The 23,571-nt window shown below is 37.3% G+C and overlaps 1 protein-coding gene across 1 annotated transcript; it reads left to right on the top strand.

Annotated features, from left to right (window-relative positions):
* Positions 1 to 348: 348 nt before the first annotated feature.
* Positions 349 to 1,499, top strand: LOC128383910 (complement C1q subcomponent subunit C-like). The gene is made up of 3 exons (XM_053343495.1): positions 349 to 563; positions 717 to 845; positions 1,008 to 1,499. The coding sequence occupies exons 1-3, from the start codon at positions 404 to 406 to the stop codon at positions 1,292 to 1,294; spliced, it is 576 nt and encodes a 191-aa protein (XP_053199470.1). The 5' UTR covers positions 349 to 403; the 3' UTR covers positions 1,295 to 1,499.
* The last annotated feature ends 22,072 nt before the right edge of the window (positions 1,500 to 23,571 follow it).

Genomic DNA, 23,571 nt, shown 5'->3' with positions numbered 1-23,571 from the left:
CGTGTAAACCCTAACCCTAACCTTAACCCTACTTATCACAGTATCATCCAGTGTGCTCAATAACAGCAGCATCTTGTCATGTCTCAACCCAAACATGAAGCCTTGCTCTAACTTTTATATGGTCTTATTTTTCTGTTATACTGTGAAATTTTTAATTTCTTTAGGTGGGGGCTTTAAATGAGCCCATTTGTGTTTTCTACCTCTTTCAGCCCTGTGTATTTTCTGTTCTTTGTCAATTTTGTGGAAATTTGACCTGGATTGATTTTAGGAAAAGTAAATAAAGTCACGTGTCAAATAGGATGTTAATAATTAACAGGTCATTTTAAAACAATATGAAATCACTCAGAGGGATCATTTCAATCATAGTTTTGGAGACTGAGAGATCTTGAATTCAATTTAGAGGATGGCATTTACAGTGTTATCTTTAGTGTTCCTCTTCTGTGGCTTGACTTTGGCCAATGATGCCATGGAGGAAAGGCTGAAATCTATTGAAGCCACACTGAGGGACACTGAAACCAGACTGAGGCAGAGTGAAAACCAGATCCTGGAGCTGAGAAGCAAAGGTAAAGTCAAAAATTTCCTGTGATTGATTCAAAGACTTTAATTAAGAATGAACGACTTGTTGTGTTCATTATGATGGGATAAACAAGGATGGGGGATATTAATAAAATGGAAATACTTACAAAGATAATGATATTACCTTTTACTTTATACAGAGGGAACCAAGGTGATCTTCAGTGCAGGAGCAGGTGGCACTGGACACATCGGACCATTTAAGACAGCGACGACTATGATCTACAAAGCAGTGCTAACAAACATCGGTGGTGCCTACAGTGAATCTACAGGTAATATATCATATATACATTGACACATATTGATTTAAACAACTAAGATTTTAGTAAGATCAGCATTTCAGCAAGAAACCTCCCCTCCTGAACAGGATGAGCAGTAAAAAATAATGGTTTGATACATTTCAGTTGAATTTTAACCAGTTTTTGTTTCCACAGGTATCTTCACTGCACCAGTTGCAGGTGTTTATTACTTTACCTTCTTCTATCATGCTGGAGGAGGGCACAGAGTACAACTGCTCTTGTACAAGAACAATGAGAATATTGCTCGGGTCGATGAGCACCAGTCAAACACTGATACTGCTGATAATGGAGGAAACGCAGTGTTCCTGCAGCTGCAGCAAGGTGATCAGGTGTATGTCAGCTTAAATGCAAACTGTCATGTTTGGGGAGGCAGCAACGTTTCAACTTTCAGTGGTTTTCTGGTCAGTCAAATATTTGAATGAAAAACAAGGCAATCACACATAATGTGAATCCAGAGAAATAACTCACTTGATAATCAGTGCAAAGAGTCCTCTTTGATTTACATCATTGTGTCATGAAGCTGACAGTTTTATCACATAAATAGATTTAAAAAGTGTAGAAATGTTGATGTTAAATTGAGGTTTTGAAGCTGCTTCATATCAATAAAAAAAACAACAATTAAATGTGTACAGTTAACAGCTTTGTGTTATTCCTTGTGTTGCCTTTCATTTTAATGGATTCAAAGATTTTCATTTAATAATTAATGTATTGTTTTGTTCATTCTGATGGAATAAACAAAGAGGGAGGATATAAGTAAGACAGAAATACTTACCAAGATAATGATGTAGGGTATTTTATTTTATACAGAGATACAGAGAAACAAGGTAATATTTAGTGTATCAATAGGTGGCAGTAGAGCCATCGGACCATTTAACACAGACACGACTTTAATCTACAGAATCATGATAACAAACATCGGTGGTGCCAATCAATCCACAGTATATAATACATGCATAGACATATATTCATTTAAAGACCTAAGATTTTTGTAAGATCAGCATTTCAGCAGGATACCTGCCCTCCTCAACAGGACGAGCAGGTATAAGGTGCAAACAAAATAATGGAGGCTTGGGAGGCAACAGTGAAATGAAGAGCACAACAGTAGCCACTCTCATAATGGACAGGAAGATACTCATCATTACTCCCTCTAACATCTCCAATCCTGTTACATGCCACAATCACATTATCTCTGCTTCCAACTATCTTTTCAACTTCACAAGTATTTATGTTGGATGTGATGTGAGAGACAAATATGGTTGACTTGCTAATGCACAGACTAGGTCTGCTCGGATCAGGATTTTCGTGCAGATCTTCAGGACATTTCCCTTATCGGCATTCTTGATAAAGGACAGCAGATTTATTATCTCCAAATTACTGCACATATGATATGTCTGATTACCAGTAATTTTGTGTACATGCATGTGTTTGATATAAACCAACTGCTATTTCTGTAAATGGAGAAGTGTGCTTTTGTTGGGACATACTGTATATGGGAACATGTCAGATTGAGACACTGTGGCTGACACCTAATACAAATAAAATATTCATACAGAAGCACTCATCATGACCTTTGTTAGAACATGGGACACAAAAGTACTGCACATAATCTGCAAACCATCCAGTCATTAAAACAAATACAGAAAGGACAACATGTGTAATTGAACTTCAAATTCTGTCCATATAACAACAGCTTCAGTACCTGCATTCAGTATTCAGTGGTGTATGTTGTTGATACAACTTTGTCAACTCACACTGAAATTTATTGTGCATTCTGGGGCAGTGCTATTTAAGAGGTTTACACGCATTAAACAGTCATGCCAATCATACATACACATTATATTGTCTGGATTCAGACCTCAGTTAGTAGAACACTGATCTTGTTTTAGCAACAACTGGATACACTGATGTATAAAAGAGCTTTGCATTGGAGCCATGCCAGGAGTGAGAAGAGATAATGCTTACAAGTCTTGTTGTGAGCTCGCCAGTGCTGATAGAGAACATAAAAAAGTCTAAAGTGTAGATTTTTTTTCACGACTAGATACTGGTCTTTTACTGACTTCACTGAAAAAGCTCAAAATTAGATAAAACTAAAAAACCATTGATGGATGTTGATAGACTGGACAGTACAGAGTCTACTTGTTTGGCATCAAAGAATTGGGGAAACAAACAGTGTTTTAGAGAAGATGATAGAAAGAGAGCCACAAGAGCCAAGAATATACAAGAGACTGAATATGTCCAAAATACATAATAAAAAAACCCAAAAATGAATCAGACACACGGCAGAGTCCACTTGACACCCGCAAGATAAGAGGTTGAGTTTCCTGCCAACATGATGCATGGTCTGCACAAGTTTGAGCTTTTTCATGTTCTGAGAAGTCTCGGAGGAAATGGTATGCTTGCACATTCTGGCTACTTTCTCCAACTTACAGTATAACTGAAATTATAACTAATTTTCTGCATATGTTTTGGAGCACTTGGGAGTGAAAACACAGATGGGGAAAAGGCTGCAGAGAACTCATCTTTCTGATTTAGCGTGTCTGTAGCTGTCTAGGAAAGCTTGGGCAACAGAATACAACAGATTCAACTTCTAAGTCCTTGAGTAAACACAAAAAAAAATGGACAGTGGTGCACAGCTCGATGGAGTCTTAGCTCACAAAAAATGGTGAGCTAAGAGTGGTAGAGCTAACATTAATCTGGATGTCTATGGGAAGAAATGGCATGGTTTATGTGTTATCTAATTTCAACTGGTTCTGGTCCATACAACCGGTTCAAACAAGCACAGTAACTTCTTGGATGTACCCAAAATCCATATGGACAACGTTTTATTTTTCTGTCTTTAGTAGCTCTTTCAGTGAGTGCCTGTTTAACCAAAATGCAAATTCATCAATCTCTGTGGCACAATTCTCCATCATAAATGCAAAATGTCATGTAAGTTAATGAAACAAATGCAATGGTTCTATTTCCAATGGTCAGTTGAGCGTAACACAAACTCAACTTAGTGTTAATTCATCACACAAGACATGATTTTGTTGGACACATTTGGCTAACTGAACTTTCTATGAACTGTGCATCATTAACCCCACCTTGGACAATTATGAAACCCTTTTTTGAAATTCTTCTGTTAACGCAACAGGAGGTTAGCAAATATACTGCAGCAACAAATACCACAAAATAAGCAAGACACAAAGGCGTGATCGGACATGTGATCTTTTTTTTTCTTCCAGTTAGCATTGGTCAGTTTGTTTTTTTACTTAGGCATTTAAAGTGTTCCTTAGATTAGTAGTGTACTATTGCATCCACAATCTAATTTTCTATTCACACACACACACACATACATACAATAAAGAAAAAGTATGTGAACCCTTTGGAATTACCTAGTTTTCTGTATTAAGTGGTCATAAAATTGGTCAAACAATTATACTATTTCATGTCTTTATTGAACACATCCATTATACATTTACAGTGCCGGTGAAAAAAGTAAGTGAACCCTCAGATTTAATAACCGGTCGAACCTCCTTTGGCAGCAATAACATCAACCAAGTGCTTCCGATAGCTGCTTATCAGAGCTGCACAAGGCTCAAGAGGTATTTTGGACCATCTTTTCCTCACAGAACTGCTTCAGCTCAGCCATATTCTTAGGATGTCTGGTTTGAATGGTTATCTTGAGGTCATTCCACAGCGTCTCTATTGGATTCAGGTCTGGTCTTTGAGTGGGCCACTCCATAAGGCACTCTGTCGTAGATTTACTTGGATGTTTAGGGTCATTATCCTGCTGCATCATCCAACTTCTACTGAACTTCAGCTGACAGAAAGCCACCCTAACATTATCCAGTAAGATACCTTGATAAACTTGAGAATTATTTTCCCCTCAATGATGGCAAGCAGTCCAGGCCCTGAGGCAGCAAAGTAGGCCCAAATCATGATGCTCCCTCCACCGTACTTCACTGTTGTGATTATGTTTTCATGTTGGTATGCAGTACCATATTTATGCCATACGTAACGCTGTGTGTTCTTCCCAAAACATTTTCCCAGTAGCGTTGTGGAGTGTCAAGGTGCTCTTTGGCAAACTTCAGGCGTGCTCTGATATTTTTTTTGGAAAGTAGCCACCTACTCCATGGTGTCCTGCCATGGACACCCTGCCTGTTCATGAACAGAGATGTTAACCAGTTCAAATGATTTCTTCAAGTCTTTAGCTGTTACTCTAGGTTTCTTTTTAACCTCAGTGAGCATTCTGTGCCAGAACCTCTGAACTCATGATGGAGGACCGGAACCGGTTCCTCTCCCCACTCTCTCGTTTTGCCCATACACATCTTTTAAAGATATGTTATCCAAAATTCTTATTGTCAGATTAAATATTTATCAACTGTATTCACAATAGAAGACAAGTTATGAGTTAGTTATTAGTAGGCCTAGGCTAAGCTATGTTTTAGGCCTGTAAAAAATGATTTTTGGGGCAGTTTTTATATAGCCGTACGTGGCTAAAGACTACAATGAAATAAAATCACACTTTTTAAAATGACATAATTTTGTTCATTGCCAGTGTTATGCCAATGCAGGTGTGTCCAATAATCCTGGACCTGACTGCATCCTTATGTAAGAAAAAACTGGGTGAGTTCAAAATTTATTGAGTCTTGGAAGAGTTAGCATCTGATCCATCAACACATCGGCACACCCAATAGGATGAATGCTGCTTTAAGATTCATACTGTGATGGAGTGGTGGAAGTATTTAATGTGTCCACTCTCACTGATACCCGCTATAGGAAAGGTTTGTGTTATCGAATGTGGTGGGCCAGTCTGGTCCAAAATGCCAGGGCAAGTGCTTTTTGTCCCAGTCCGCCCCTGACTGTAGGTGATTCAAATATTTATCATTCTTTGTGGTTACACCATGGCACACTTTCAAGAGCGCTCAGTCTTACTTTTGGGGAAAAATGTTGCCATGTTGTCATTTCAAATGACAATAAAACACAAAATAGATATTAATGAACCTGATGCATGCTTTTAAAACTATTTTTTTAAGATTTTAAGACAGTTTTGAATTTCTCATCTTGCCAACCCTTATTTGTCACTGACCTAAAGTGAATACAGAGAGGTAAATATGTGAGTATAACAGCTACAGTACAGTGAAGACAACAAATGTGAAGCCAAATATTGTTTTATTTATCATCATGAAAAATAATACAGAAAGAATGTTTTGAAAATTTTCCAAACATCAGTTTAATTCAGTCGACCTTGCTTGATACAACACACAGTATTATTTATAACAGGTGTATTACAGAATACATGTAGCTCAAGATTCTTTCATATTTTCATGAGCACAGGATTAGCATTTAGCATTTAGCATTTAGCAATGCATTTAGCATTTAGCAAAGCTTGACAGAAAGTTTATATGCAGGGTACATTGCCTGGCTTTTCTTTTCTGTATGGCTCATAATGGGTAGGACGGCAGATATTGTCAACATTATAACATGCCACAATCACATAATGTTTGCTTGGAGTGACACGTAGAATATTGCAAGTATTCATGTCGGAAATGACATCATAAACCAACATGGTTGACCGGCTGATGCACAAGTTGTCTCTCACGAATCGGCCAGCGCTGCTACAAATCCCCTGGACTGTTCCCAAATCTGACTGCTCGATGAAGGACTGCTTCCTCTGTCTGCAGCGGAGGTTGAATGTCTTGAAGTAGCTGTACAATGAGATCATGTTCAACTTTTTTTTCCTTTTTGGCTTGTTGTGTGGCTGCAACACTCTAACCACCTAATCATTAACTCTAACCACAAAGAAATATATTATTTATTTGAACAAAGCTTTCAACAGCTGATGGGCTTATCATTGAAAAAAATAGCAGAGCTGTCATTGAGTGTACTCAAATGGTCCTATATTAATGCACAAAGTATTGTATACCACAAGAACAAGAACAATTGATTTTACAATTTAACTCACTTTTCCCAGTCCGGTATAGATTTTTTTGGAAAGGTAATTTGAAGAATGTGTCTCCAGACGAAATCAATGTATTTCCTCATGGTGCGTTTATCACCACAGGGGGCCGCTCCTTGTCCACCATGAACAAGGGCAAGAGTGAAGATGATGGAAGTCAGGAGAATGACTTTCATTTTGTCTGGAGTAGAGAAAAAAATAGAGTTTGAGTTATTGAGTAGAGTAATTTGTTCTTCCAAAACTATAAATATACAAAAATGGGCCAACATGTAGGTTTTAAATAAAGGAGAAGACACCAAATGAAATGAAGTTAAAATGAATTAAGTTAGCCATGAAAAGGCAAAATATTAAATGAATGTGAGAAAGAAAAAGAAAATTATTTTACCTTTCTCTGCTGCTGTGTTAGTTTGGAGAGGAACAATACCAACTGATGTTCAAGTGCCTATTTGAATTTTTTTTACCTTTTAAACCTAAAACCTCCCCAGACTGCACACACACATTTCATAGCAGCCAATTATCTTTATCCAAAACAAGGATTAACAGCCAATCAAATTACTGCATGTGCAATATGTCTGATTACCAGTAATTTGGTGTATCTGCATGTGTTTGACGCAAACAAGGCAAATAGGCAAACTCCTATTTCTCTAAATGGAGAAGTACACTTTCTGTTGGGACATACTGTGTGTGTGAACATGTCAGATGAGACACTGTGGCTGACACCTAATACAAGAACATATTTGTAAGCACATCAAGTCATTAACCCTCCTGTTGTCCTCGAGTCAAGGCAGGAAGGGAGGAAGAAGGAAGGAAGGGAGGGAGGGACAAAGGAAGGGAAGAAGGAAGAAGGAGGGAAAGTAGGGAGGAAGGGAGGGAAGGGAGGAAGGAAGGAAAGGAGGGAGAAAAGAAGGGAGGAAAGGAAAGAAGGAAGGAAGGAGGAAAGAAGGAAGGAAGATAGGAGGGAGGAAGGGAGGAAAGAAGGAAGGAGGGAGGGAGAAAGGAAAAGAGGAAGGGAGGAAGGAAGGACAGAGGAAAGAAGGAAGGGAGGAAGGTACAGGGAGGAAAAAAAGAGAGAAGGAGGAAGGATGGAAGGACGGAAGGAAGGAAGGAAGGAAGGAAGGAAGGAAGGAAGGAAGGAAGGAAGGATGGAAGGAAGGAAGGAAGAAAGGAAGGAATGAAGGGAGGGGGGAGGAAGGAAGGAAGGACGGACAGAAGAAAGGGAGGCAGGAAGGAGGAAAGAAGGAAGGAAGGAAGATTGGAGGGAGGAAAGAAGGAACAGTCAAAACAGACGGGGTCAATTTGACCTGGGAGGACGACAGGAAGGTTAAAACATACAAAAAGGACAACATGTGTTTCATGAATGACAATATAACAACAGCTACTGTACAATACTGTACCTGCATGCAGTATTCAGTGGTGTATGTTGTTGATACGATATGACTGTCAGCTGACAAAGCAGAGGTTTACACTCAGATTTGTGTTTGTGTGGAATATTAACAACATTGCATTGAAAAAAGCAAAAAAAAAGAACTAAGATTTGTAAGATCAGCATTTCAACAGGATACCTGCCCTCCTGAACAGGATGAGCAGGGAAAATAATGGAGTGATAGATATATTTCATCTGACCCTCTCTAACGCCCTTCTCTTCATACCTTCAAACACTTGAAATCAATAATACATTTCTGACCATTAGAATTTAAAAAGAAGTCACTCATAAGCAAAGCAATCCCCATGCACAGTATTTTTTACCTGTGCTTTAACTTTACATTGTTAATTGATTTAATACATATTTTCAGATTTATGTTGTTATTTTATTTTATACTGCCGCTGCTACAAGGAATGCTGCGAACCAGAGAATAATTCACATAAAAATGAATGCAATGAATCATCTTTTATTAACTGCATTGTGTCATGAGGTTGACAGTTTTGTCACATAAACAGATTTAAAGCAGATAAAAGCTGAACCCAGAAAATTGTTTGTTTGTAGGAAATTAAATGTGTCACCAAATTCTGACATTTGAACACTTGATGGATTGAATTTCATGCACGTCCATGCTTTGTAATAGTTTACTGCTGCATGTCATGTTTAAAAGTTAATGAATGCATTTTAGTGTAGAACATTATCTATCCCAGTGCATTTTCAAGTCTTTTGAACATGTTGTTGCTGGTTTCACCTCTTCAAAGGTGATAATACAAAAGTGGTAGTAGATCTAGTATTAGTTGTGGTATTACAGCTGCAATGTGGTTGATATCTTTTTAGTAAAACAGCGCCCTCTACTGCACCAAACCAGCACAGTGAAGCAGTACTGTGTGTTGGGATGAGTGACGTCTGAGGCTCGATGAGCTCACTGTGTAAGCTGAATATAGCAAGAGGCCTTTAGTCTCTTTTTCTTTTTAGTTCCCTTTTTCAGCAAGCATGGCCGACCGTGAGGCAAGGAGGAAGAGAAGGGCACATTTTAATCTAGTAATCATGTTGTTAAAGGACATAATTTGTGTTTAAACATGAGATGTTATATTACCTACACATGTCAAAATATTATATGAAAGATTTTCAACTTTTTTTCAATACCAAGTGAGGTTTAAGTCTCTGCTAGAATTTTTAAAAAACTGAATCTGCCTTTTTTACAAACTTCCTCTTGTGAACATTTGATCACAACCAATCATCTTCACTTAAACAAACTGCTTAATAGCCAATGAAATGACTGCAAACATATCTCTCATTATATACACTAAGTCTATGATAGTTAGCAGTAAATGGCTGTACAGCAGGTTAATCTGCATGTGTTAACTGTTATTTCTGTAAATGAAGAAGTGCACTGTACAGTATGTGTGACTCTGTCAGAGTGAGTCTCTGTGGCTGAGACCTAACAAGGAAATGACTGAAGCACCAACCACAGTCATCATAAGTACATAAAATACTGTACTGCACATAATCTGCAACCCATCCAGTCATTAAAATAAATACAGAGAGAATAATATGTGAGTATAACAGCTACAGTACAGTGATGAGAACAGACATGAAGCCAAATATTGTTTTATTTTTTACCAGCATGAAACATAATACAGAAAGAATGTTTTAAAAACTTTACAACACTGTATCATCTATAACATGTGGTTTACAGAATATATGCAGCTCAAGATTCTTTCATATATTCATGAGCACAAATCATTTAGCAAAGCTTGATTGGAAGTTTAGGAGCAGGCATTGGTGCCTGGACTTTGGTTTTCGTATTTCTGATAGTGGACAGGACGGCATTTATTTTCAACTTTATCACATGCCACAATCACACGATGTGCACTGTGTGTTGGATCTTCAATTGTGCAATCCTTCTTGGATTTGATATCAAATACCTTCATGGGTGACTGGCTGATGCACAAGTTAGTGTTCGCTCCACTAAGGCGCCGCCCATCACTGCCACAGATCTTCAGGACATTTTCCTCATTGGTTTTCTCAATGAAGGACTGCACTGGAGCTCTGCCGCAGAGTCCTTGATCCTTTAAGTACCTGTGTAATGAGATCGTGGCAAAGTTCACTTTTTTGGCATCTTGAGTTTCTGCAGCACTTTTGCTCAAACTACAAAAACGTTTTTTGTTAATGCTTAACAAAGGTCATATTTCTCTTGTGAAATAAATTGCACATAAAGGTAAGTTTTGCCAGCTGCCATTGAGTATATATGTGTATTATATATACATCAATGCATAAGCGATTGTACCACATGGAACAAACTTTATCTGCCTTACATTTACCGGCTGCTGACCAATTTTTAAGGGGCTATTTTATTTCCAATGAGAAATGAAATATGACCTTTTAATACAACACGCATTTGTTTAATTTTAAACCTAATCTTTCTGTTATAGTCTAACTACCAGGTCAGTCATATGATATGCTAATTGTGGGTGATCCCATCCAAAGTTAAGCATTTCACTGAGAGGATTATGAAGAATCAACTAAACTACAATGTAGCATTCAGTTTGAGCATGAATGGCTCAATAACAAAGAAAAGTAAATTATTTGAACTTTTAACTCACTTTTTCCATGCATCTTTAGAATTTGTGTCAAAGCCGCTTTGAAGGATGTGTTTTTTGATGAAGTCTTTATGTTTCTGCATTGTGCTGGATCTCTCACAGGGCTGTAAGGAATAGACCAAGCTAGGAACAACGACCAGAGCAAAGATGATGGAAGTCAGGAGAATGACGTTCATTTCGTCTGGAGTGGAGAAAGAATGAGAGTTTGAGTTATTGAGCAGAGTAATTTGTTGTTTAAAAACAATACATACACCAAAAAGTAATTTGACAGTGTCTACAGTTAACAACCAGCAACTGAAAACATTTACTGAAATTGTTAATGTGGAAGTTCAATTTGAACTACAATACACTGGACAAAGCATCGCTCAAATACATATGCTACTATCAATAACCTACAACCATCTTCATGTTGACATGGCATATACTGTATGGGCTAAATAGTTTTTCTCCATAAACAAAAATTGCAATGGAAGAATTTTTAAATTAAGGTTAAAATTGAATTAGATTAACTATTACAAAATGCACAATTTTAAAAACATTTTAGATTTGTAGAGAGAAAGAGAAAGGTTTTCTTGCCTTTTGCTTTTGTGGTTTTCAGTCTGGAGAGGAAAAATACTGTGGTGACAGTTTCTGCAATAAAAACTCAAAAAACAAGGAATGTCTTTCCGGGTTTAAGACACTTGCAGGTACAGTACCCGCAACAGGTAGAGACAGCTGTCTTTGGTCAAGTTGTGCTCTGAGCCGTCCATTAATATAGCATCTTGATCAGTTATCGCCACAAACACACACACACACACACACACACACACACACACACACAGTTGGTTATTGTGCCCTCAAAGAACAGTGCAGCTGGACTCCTTTTCATATCTCTACATGCAGAGTCAGTCATAATTTTAACGGGCAAGTGCTCCTGGGTCACTGTTATCTCATAGACTCTCAGGATCATAAAACATCACTAAAGTATAAATATAAGCCGAACAGCAACAGCATAAATATAACATACTGTATTTAAGTTTGCATATTGTATTTGGTGGTGTATCATCAAATAAATGCCTGTTAGAACTTCTGAAATGTTTCTCCTCTTTTATCTTGAGCCAAAACATGTCAGGATGAGTCGTTGTGGCACCAAATATTAGACAATATTGAGACAGAAGCACTCATCATGGCCTTTGTAAGAACATGGGAAACAAAGTACTGCAAATAATTTGCAACCCATCCAGTCATTAAGACAAATCAGAGAGGACAACATGTGTAAGTGAACTTCAAATTATTTTGTGTGTCTGTCTACACACACACACACACACACACACACACACACACACACACTCTGTCACTGTCCTTTCAACAGACAGGTGCGGCTGGCCGTTGTTATCTTGTAGACTCTCAGGGTCATAAAAGATCATTAAAGTATAAGTGTAAACTGAAGAGTATCATAGTAAGAATAACATTGTATTTAAGAGGTTTACACACAGATTAAACACAGTTACACATATGAATCTGTTCATAGATGAACAAAAAACATTAAACATGACAATCATACATATGACATTATATTGTCTGGATTCAGACCTCAGATATCAGAACACTGATCTTGGTTTAGCAACAGGATACACTGACATATTGCATTTACATTAATACTTTGTATATTGTACATTTAATATAGAATAATTTTTAACATAATTTTTTTTGGAGCTGAACCTATACTTTCATGAGATGACTGTTAAGTACACCATTACTTAAAGGTTGAATATGTAGAATATTTATTAAAAGCTATATTTAAAAAAAAATAATGCAGCCACGGGGCGTTTTGAGGGGTACAGAATGAAAGTATTGCTTTTCCATAAAAAAAAAAAAATTAGTCTGAATTTCTGACACGTTCTGTGTACATTGTACCAGCCAATTAGCGGCCGGAAGTGCGGGTTGCCAGGGTTGTCTGTTGTTCCGGTGCAGCTACTGTAGACTGGCACTAGGTGAAATGGAGTTGTAAACAAGCAGAGCCGTGTTGGACTTACTAAAACCAGCGTTTTTTGCTCTCAAGTACAACTTTTCATCACAAAACTTCGAAGGTAAGACAGAATATCTGTTAGTCGCTGTAAATAAGTGGTTGTTTACCTTTGTATTCTTTGGCTGCTAGTTCACTGAGTTATTGTAGTAGGGTAGTAATAGTGGTACTGTTGGACTCGCCAGGGTCTTAGCTTTCATATGAGATGCTATTTGTTTGTGTACCATGAAGTATCAAAACGGTAGCAATTGAAATGTGGAGAGTGGGTTGACTTTCTGACGCTATTCGGATTTTGATATTTGATAATTAACCTCTTAACGCACGCTGTTCCGTTCACGGGACGGACCGGAAGTTGGGAGGTAGCCACAAGTTCTTCTGAATGTTTTAAACACCAACCCTTAAACATATATTCATGCCGTACATTGTTGGAAAGCTTAGATTGTTCTGATTCACTCAAGACCACTCACGACTTATATGGTTGCTCACAGTCGTAATAGTATTAGCGATTAGCTTGGCTAGCCACTCAGCTAAGTGAGAAAAGCTATAATGCCTACATACCTTCAAAGTCTTCTCTTTATCCACAACGATCATCTTATGACTCAGGACTTTCTGTACAGCTCGCCAAATATCCATTCATGTGAAATATGAAATCCGTTTCCATAAAACCGGAATACTTTTCTCAATATGTCAACATGTATTTAGTCCAACACGTAACGTAATAACACAAATAACAAACCATATACGGTCCGTTTACGTCATTTCCTGACCTGCGCGTCCATCTCAGAGTACACGTGACTAGATGTTTACGACCGTGAGCCTCTTCTGCTTCTGACGACACCACACACAGGCCAATCGGTGTTTAGGATTAGGCAGTACAGAGACATTGCTGCTACTCCCACTGGTGTTACAATGTAATGTACCTCGGTGGTTTCAAGTCAGTTACAGCAAAGTCCTTCTAAGGACTCTCTTATTATAATGTCTCTGGTTACAGCGAGGGTATGTTCGCTTCCTGTTTTCAAAATAAAAGCACCAACTCTATCGTTATTGTTTTCTTAATAATAAAAGGCAATGGATGTTTTATTTTGTGAAAATGACCGGAAGTGCGTTACTCGCTACGGCTAACTTGAGTGGCTCCGAATTCGCAGGAACAAAACTTTAAGCAGATGTTATTTGGACAAATTAGCGTCACATTGTGGATCTAAAGGGCTACTTTCTCACCTAAAAAGGTTAGACATGTGGATAAAGTGGTATATTTACAGAGTTAGAGCTAAAATAAAATCCGGCACCGGACCTGGCAACCCGACTGCTGGAATTACTTTTTGGTTGTTGCGACTACGATCTCGAGACATTAGATGGCGTTGTTCTGCTCATTCTACATATTCTACCTTTAACTAAAGGAACTTTCTACACCTTCCATAGTGGTTCACCCGTCAACCTTTACTGAATTTTATTTTGGTCTTGTTTTCACTAAATAACATCTGACGGTCAAGGTGGAGGATGACTTTTAAGAGTAAGAAGAAAAAAAAAAAGAAAAGGGAAAGACAGGAGTGGAGCTCGGGCCTCAGCTCAAAGGCCTTGGAAGTTTATAGCTGGTGTGAAGTTCTTGATTCCCTTCATATAAAATCATGCCACCATCTTTAAACCTCAAAAGAGGACAAGACCAGTTGTGGAGTCAGACATGGACATACAACCATTGGCCCTGCAGCCCAGTCAGGAGCCCCACCACCAAGAACATTCACCAATCAGAGGATGTCTTTCTGAGTTTAATACAGTTTCAAGCAGGTTCAGTACCAACAACTAATATAGAGAGCTGTCTTTGGTGAAGTACAAAGTTGTGTTATGAGCCATTCATTATTACACTCTCAGCAGATAGATGCAGCCGGCACCTCGATCAGTTATAGCTACACACACACACACACACACACACACACACACACACACACACACACACACACACACACACACACACAGTTGGTTATTGAACAGTGCAGCTGGACTCCTTTTCATATCTCTACATGCAGAGTCAGTCATCATCCTTTCAACAGACAGGAGCTGCTGGCCGTTGTTATCTCATAGACTCTCAGGGTCATAAAAGATAATTAAAGAATAAGTGTAAGCTGAAGAGTGCCATAATAATAATAAGTATATAATTTTATCTAAGTTTACACATTGTATTTTTCCATTTCGGTTACCAATTGATTAAGTGCAGGCTTTAGTACCTGCATGCAGAATTAAGTTAGCAGAGCACTGATCTTGGTATAGAAACAGGATACACTGATGAATAACTGAAGCTCTTCAGCCTGTTGTGTGGGAGTCATATCAGGAGTGAGAAGCTATACTGATAACAAGTCTGAACATGCTCTCTTTATGAGCTACTTGGAAAGTGTGTGCTACAGGATGGCCAATAAAATGTGTGCAAATTTGGATTTGATTATATAGTTTAGTTTTAAGTTTTATACTGTAGATAAGGTTCAGCAACCAGGCCTTACTGCAGTACATCATGACACTTTGAATAACTGATGGTCAGTCACATGCATACAAAAGACTCTAATATAGTGTTCATAGTGAATTGTGCAGGACACAGTAGAGGAAACATGATTTCCTTTTCACATGGTGAACATATTATAGAGAAGTGAGTGTTGTGATAAAAATGATTTGAAACAGTTACTGTATAGTCAGAGGAGAATAAAGGTTTCTAACTAAATATTATATGTTTAGTTGGAAACTAAACCCTTTCCTGCTCTCCAGCCCCTAACCTCCCCTGTGGATTCAATAAAGTATCCGTATTGTTGGTTTACTCAGTGTCTGCCTTCTTGGTCCACCAGCCACCTGTTGTCACATCACTTTTCTTTCTTTAAATGAGTTGGGAGAGTTTTCTATTGATTAGTTAAGTTATAAGACAGATATTAGCTATTAGACGGATAGATCTGAATCATAATTTGTTTAAACGCTGAATAGCCAATCAAATGACTGCAAACATATCTCTTATTATATACAGTACTGTATGTATATGATAGTTAGCAGTAAATGGGTGTACAGCAGGTTAATCTGCATGTGTTAACTGTTATTTCTGTAAATGAAGAAGTGCACTGTACAGTATGTGTGACTCTGTCAGAGTGAGTCTCTGTGGCTGAGACCTAACAAGGAAATGACTGAAGCACCAACCACAGTCATCATAAGTACATTAAATACTGTACTGCACATAATCCGCAACCCATCCAGTCATTAAAATGAATACAGAAAGAATAATATGTATAATAACAGCTACAGTACAGTGATGAGAACAAATGTGAAGCCAAATATTTTTTATTTTTTCAAACCATGAAATAAAATACAGAAATGTTTTAAAAACTTTCCAAACATCAGTTTAATTCATTTCACCTTGTTGATACAACACACTGTATCATCCATAACATGAGGAATACATGTAGCTCAAGATTATTTCATATATTCATGAACATAAATCATTCATTTAGCAAAGCTTGATAGGAAGTTTATATGCAGGGTATATTGCCTGGAGTTTGGTTCTTGTATTTCTCATAATGGACAGGACGGCAGATATTTCCAACTTTTCCAATTATATTACATGCCACAATTACATAATGATTGCTTTTACTTTGATTATTTATTTGACAGTTTCGCATGGATCTAACACTGTATACCCACATGGTTGAATTGCTGATGCACAAGTTAAGTTTGTTCTGATCATATGTTTCCAGGCGCCGGCCAGCGCTGCTACAGATTTCCCGGACCTTTGCCTCATCATTTTTACTGATGAAGGACTGCACTTTATTTCGGCCGCAGAGTTCGTTCTTTTTCAAGTACCTGTGTAATGAGACCATATTAAAGTTCGACTTTTATTTATTATTTGCTCTAACCACAAAATGTCTTTTTAAACAACATTTTCAACAGCTATCACAATACCTAAATTTATATAGTCTTAGTCTTATGTCAATGCACACAAATGATTATACAACATGGAACAAACTTCAGCCACCTACAAACTGCTGCTGAACAATTTTTAAGGGGCGACTTTATTCCCAATAAGAAATAAAATGGGACCTTGATAGAACAAATACTATCTGCCAAATCACTCATATGATACACCAAGTATGAGTGATTCCACCTAAAGTAAACCATAACACTGATAAAATGTTAAGAAGAATCCACTAAATTAAAATTTGTAATCCAGAACAAATTATTGATTTAATATTTTAACTCACCATTTCCATGCCCAGAGAGAATTTGTGTCAAAGTCATATCGAAGGATGTGTTTCTTGCGGAAATCAACGTATTCCCAACTGCTGTTTCTCTGCTGACAGGGCTCTGAGGGATATTGCCCACTGTTGCTGTTCATGAAATTGGCACCATGAACAAGGGCTAGAGTGAAGATGATGGAAGTCAGGAGAATGATGTTCATTTTGTCTGGAGTGGAGAAAGAATGAGAGTTTGAGTTATTGAGCAGAGTAATTTGTTGTTCAAAAACATTATAAATACACCAAACAGTAATTTCTGAAATGCTGTTCATGCAGGGTCTAAAATGAACACCCAGAACTAGTCTACAATACACTGAACAAAGCATCTGTCAAACAAACATGCTACTGTCAATAATCTATCACCATCTTCACGTGGACATGACTTATACTGTATGGGTTAACTAGTTTTCTCCATATTTTAAATAGAGGTTAAAAATATTTAAATTACCAATGAAAAAGGCCAAAAACTGAATGTATGTAGAATTTTAGAGAGAAAAAGAGGTTTTCTTACCTTTCTGTGTTGCTGTGTTAGTTTGGAGAGGATCAACACCAGCTGATGGTTAAGTGTCTGTTTGTCTCTTAAAATGTTTCTCCCCTTTTTAAACTTCCTCTCACCAACGCTTTTTCAACACATTTGACCACAACTGATTATTTTCAGCCTAAATCAGATTACTGCACATACAGTATGGAGAAGTGCACCTTTGACATCACATACTGTATGTGTGAGCATGTCAGTATGAGAAACTGTTACTGACACCCAAAGAAAATATTGAGGTAGAAGCACTCATCATGGCCTTTGTAAGAACATGAGAAACAAAAGTACTGCACATAATCTGCAACTCATCCAGTCATTAAAACAAACAGAAAGGATAACATGTGTCATTGAAGTATGTTTATTAATTTGTTGGATTGCTAATAATTTATCAGTGCATTTTGTTAGAGAGGTTTTCTCACCTGCTCTGATCAGCCAGCCTCAGTACTGTAGCCTCAGTCTAGAGGTGATCAATACCAAGTGAGGTTTAAGTCTCTGCTAGTATTTTAAAAGTGAATCTGTCTTTTTAAAACTTCCTCTTGTGAACATTTGATCACAACCAATCATCTTCACTCTGCTTAATAGCCAATCAAATGACTGCAAACATATCTTTCATTATATACAGTGTGTCTATGATAGTTACCAGTAAATGGGTGTACAGCAGGTTAATCTGCATGTGTTAACTGTTATTTCTGTAAATGAAGAAGTGCCCTGTACAGTATGTGTGACTCTGTCAGAGTGAGTCTCTGTGGCTGAGACCTAACAAGGAAATGACTGAAGCACCAACCACAGTCATCATAAGTACATTAAATACTGTACTGCACATAATCTGCAACTCATCCAGTCATTAAAATGAACACAGAAAGAATAATATGTATAATAACAGCTACTGTACAGTGACGACAACAAACATGAAGCCAAATATTGTTTTATTTTTTACCAGCATGAAACATAATACAGAAATAATGTTAAAAAGTTTCCAAACATCAGTTTGATTAATTTTGCTTGATACAACACACTGTATCATCTATAACATGAGGTGTAAGATTGTTTCATATTTTCATGAGCACAAATCATTCATTTAGCAAAGCTTGATAGGAAGTTTAGCTGCAGTCTTCATTGGCTAGAAGTCTGTCCCAGTGTCCCTGATAATGAACAGGAAGGCAGAAGTATGTGTTTCCAATTCTAACGCGATCACATGCCACAATTACATGTTTATGTGTAGGCCTTACTTGCCCTATAATTTGGCAAATCCTATTGTTATCTATGTAGGATTCAACCTCATACACATACATGGGGTACTTGCTGATACACAAGTTTGTGTTCTGTTGATAGCGCCAGCCACCACTGCCACAGATCTGCTGAACATTTTCCTCTGTGTCGTCGATGAAGGACTGCACTTGTCTTCTGCCACAGAGTCCTGTGTCTGTTAAGTACCTGTGTAATGAGATCATCTTACAGTTGAACATTATTTTGTATTCATTGATGTGTGACAGCAACATGTTTCCTCTAATCACAAAAATATGTTTTTTATACTGAACAAAGGTCACATGTTTCTGCTGTTCTCTAAATTACATATTTCTGCATTGTTTTTATTGGCTTTTTTTATGGCTGAACTATCAGAGCTGTCAGACTATAATTACAACACAGAACGAACTTTAGCTACCTACAAACTGCATTTACTTGCTGCTGAACTATTTCTAGATGACTACTTTATTTACAAGGAGAAATAAAAATGACATTTTGATACAACACATCTGTTTTAGTTCAAACTTAAATCTTTCTTTGATACGCTAATTATGAGTGATTACACCTAAAGTTAATCATTCACTGATAAAATGTTAAAAAGACTCCACTAAATTAAAATTTAGTATTAATGGCTCTTCCAAAAAAACAAATAATTGATTTAACATATTAACTCACTGTTGCCATCCCCTAATTGTATTGATGTTACGTTGAAGGATATGATAATGCACAAAAGTGTGGTATGGGTCATAGCGTAGATCCTCACAGGGCCACGCTCCTCCTCGCTGAACAAGGGCTAGAGTGAAGGTGATGGAAGTCAGGAGAATGAGGTTCATTTTGTCTGGAGTGGAGAAAGAATGAGAGTTTGAGTTATTGAGCAATTTGTTGTTCAAAAACATTATAAATACTCCAAAAGTTAATTTCTGGGTGTTAAAATTAACACCCAGAACTAGTCTACAATACACTGAACAAAGCATCTGTCAAACAAACATGCTACTGTCAATAATCTACCACCATCTTCATGTGGACATGACATATACTGTATGGGTTAACTTGTTTTCTCCATATTTTAAATAGAGGTTAAAAATATTTAAATTACCAATGAAAAAGGCCAAAAACTGAATGTATGTAGAATTTTAGAGAGAAAAAGAGGTTTTCTTACCTTTCTGTGTTGCTGTGTTAGTTTGGAGAGGATCAACACCAGCTGATGGTTAAGTGTCTGTTTGTCTCTTAAAATGTTTCTCCCCTTTTTAAACTTCCTCTCACCAACGCTTTTTCAACACATTTGACCACAGCTGATTATTTTCAGCCTAAATCAGATTACTGCACATACAGTATGGAGAAGTGCACCTTTGACATCACATACTGTATGTGTGAGCATGTCAGTATGAGAAACTGTTACTGACACCCAAAGAAAAATATTGAGGTAGAAACACTCATCATGGCCTTTGAAAGCACATGAGAAACTAAATGATTGCACATAATCTGCAACCCATCATTAAAACAAACACAGAAAGGACAACATGTGTCATTGAAGTATGTTTATTAATTTGTTGGATTGCTCATGATTTATCAGTGCATTTTGTTAGAGAGGTTTTCTCACCTGCTCTGATCAGCCAGCCTCAGTACTGTAGCCTCAGTCTAGAGGTGATCAATACCAAGTGAGGTTTAAGTCTCTGCTAGAATTTTAAAAGTGAATCTGTCTTTTTAAAACCTCCTGTTGTGAACATTTGATCACAACCAATCATCTTCACTCAAACAAACTGCTTAATAGTCACCAGTAAATGGGTGTACAGCAGGTTAATCTGCATGTGTTAACTGTTATTTCTGTAAATGAAGAAGTGCCCTGTACAGTATGTGTGACTCTGTCAGAGTGAGTCTCTGTGGCTGAGACCTAACAAGGAAATGACTGAAGCACCAACCACAGTCATCATAAGTACATTAAATACTGTACTGCACATAATCTGCAACCCATCCAGTCATTAAAATGAATACAGAAAGGATAATATGTGAGTATAACAGCAGCTACAGTACAGTGATGACAACAAATGTGAAGCCAAATATTGTTTTATTTTTTACCAGCATGAAAAATAATACAGAAAGAATGTTTTAAAAACTTTCCAAACATCAGTTTAATTCATTTCACCTTGCTTGATACAACACACTGTATCATCTATAACATGAGGTTTACAGAATATATGTAACTCAAGATTATTTCATATTTCCATGAGCACAAATCATTTAGCAAAGCTTGATTGGAAGTTTAGATGCAGGGATAACTGTTCACGGATCCCTGATAATGGACAGGACGGCAGAGATTTCCATTTTGACCAATTAAATCACACGCCACAATTACATGTTGATTACTTGAACAAAAATATGGAATACTGCAATCATTTCCATCTTTTTGGGATATGACATGATACACCGTCATGGATAACAGGCTGATGCGCAAGTTCGAAATAAGGTCATGGCCACCATTGCCACAGATCTGCTTAACATTTTCCTCTGTGTCGTCGATGAAGGACTGCACTGGAACTCTGCCACAGAGTCCTTTGTTTATTAAGTACCTGTGGAATGAGATCATGTTACAGTTGAACATTATTTTCTTTTCATTGATGTGTGACAGCAACATTTTTCCTCTAATCGTGTTTCTGCCGTTCACTAAATTGCATATTTCTGCATTTTTTTATTGGCTTTTTTATAATTATAATAATAATAATAATAATAATAATAATAAATTTTATTTAAAGGCGCCTTTCAAAGCACTCAAGGTCACCTTACAAGGCACATATAACACAACAACAGTACATCAAACAATATAAATCAGGTGACATTTAGTGCAGAGCTGAACTGCTATGGCTGAACTATCAGAGCTGTCAGACTATAATCACTATAATAATTGTCCTGTATCAATACACAAATGATTTTACAACACTGAACTAACTTTAGCTACCTACAACCTGCTGCTGAACAATTTCTAGATGACTACTTTATTTTCAAGGAGAAATAAAAATGACATTTTGATAAAACACATCTGTTTTAATTCAAACCTGAATCTTAAGTTAATCATTCACTGATAAAATGTTAAAAAGAATCCACTAAATTAAAATTTTGCATTAATGGCTCTTCCAAAAAAAACAAGTAATGGATTTAACATTTTAACTTACTGTTCCCAGCCAATTGTATTGATGTCATCTTGAAGGATGTGTCTGTGGACAAAAGTGTCGTATGGGTCATTGTTGCGTAGATTCTGACAGGGCCGCGCTCCTCCTCGCTGAACAAGGGCTAGAGTGAAGATGATGGAAGTCAGGAGAATGACCTTCATTTTGTCTGGAGTGGAGAAAGAATGAGAGTTTGAGTTATTGAGCAATATAACAATATAAATACTGAAATGCTGTACATGCAGGGTCTACAATTAACACCCAGAGCTAGTCTACAATACACTGAACAAAGCATCTGCCAAACAAACATGCTACTGTCAATAATCTACCACCATCTTCATGTGGACATGACATATACTGTATGGGCTAAATAGTAGATTTTCTACATTTTTTAAATAAAGGAGGAGATACCAAATGAAATAGAGATTAAAAATAATTAAATTACCCATAAAAAGGCAAAAAATGAGAGAAAAAAAAAAAGGTTTCTTACCTTTCCCTGTTGCTGTGTTAATTTGGAGAGGAACCGATGTTCAATTGTCTGTTTGAGTTCTTAAAATGTTTCTCCCTTTTTAAACTTTCTCTCTCCACCGCTTCTTCAACGCATTTCTTTGCAGCCAATAATCGCCCGCCAAAACAAATCTTAACAGCCAATCACATATAAAGTATATGTGATTCGCAGTAATTCAGTGTACATGCATGTTTTTTCTTAGAATGGAGAAGTGCACATACTGTATGTGTGAACATGCCAGGATGAATCACTGTGGTTGACACCTAATACAGCGCCTATAAAAAAATATTCACCCCTTGGATGATTTCCCCTTTTTATTGTTTTTATTAAAAAAAACGATCTCCTCAATGTTAAAGTGAAAACAGATTTCTACAAAGTAATGCCAGTTAATTAAAAATATATCTTGTAAAATAAGTGATTGCATAAATATTCACCCCCTTCAAGTCAGTCAGTATTTAGTAAATGAACCTTTGACCACAATCACAGTGCTGAGTCTGTGTGGATAGGTCTCAGTCAGGCTTGGACGTCTTCACACTGCAATTGTACTCACTATTCTTTGCAAAACAGCTCAAGCTCTGTCAGGTGAACAGCTCTTTTCAAGTCCAGCCATGAATTCTCTATTGAATTGAAGTATGGGCTTTGAATCGGCCACGCCACAACATTGACATGGTTGTGTTTAAACATCTGTGTAGCTTTCGCTGTATGCTTCGGGTCATTGTCTTGCTGGAAAATAAATCTTCTCTCAATTCATAGTTGAATCAAATTGTCCACCAGGATTTCCTTATATTGTGTTGTATTCATTTAGCCTCAACCTTTACAAGCCTTCCTGTGGCCATGAAGCAGCCCCACTGCATGATGCTGCCACCACTATGCTTCACGGTGGGGATGGTGTGTTTGCAGTTATGTGCAGTATGTGGTGTCTGCCAAACATAGCGTTTAGTCGGTGGGTGAAAAGCTTCATTTTGGTCTCATCAGACCAAAGAACCTTCTTCTAGATTTCATATGTTTTCTTCAACAGTGGCTTT

The sequence above is a fragment of the Scomber japonicus genome, chromosome 22, assembly GCF_027409825.1.
Source record: "Scomber japonicus isolate fScoJap1 chromosome 22, fScoJap1.pri, whole genome shotgun sequence".
In the NCBI taxonomy this organism is placed as follows: Eukaryota; Metazoa; Chordata; class Actinopteri; order Scombriformes; family Scombridae; genus Scomber; species Scomber japonicus.
This window is presented reverse-complemented; position numbering and strand designations above follow the sequence as displayed.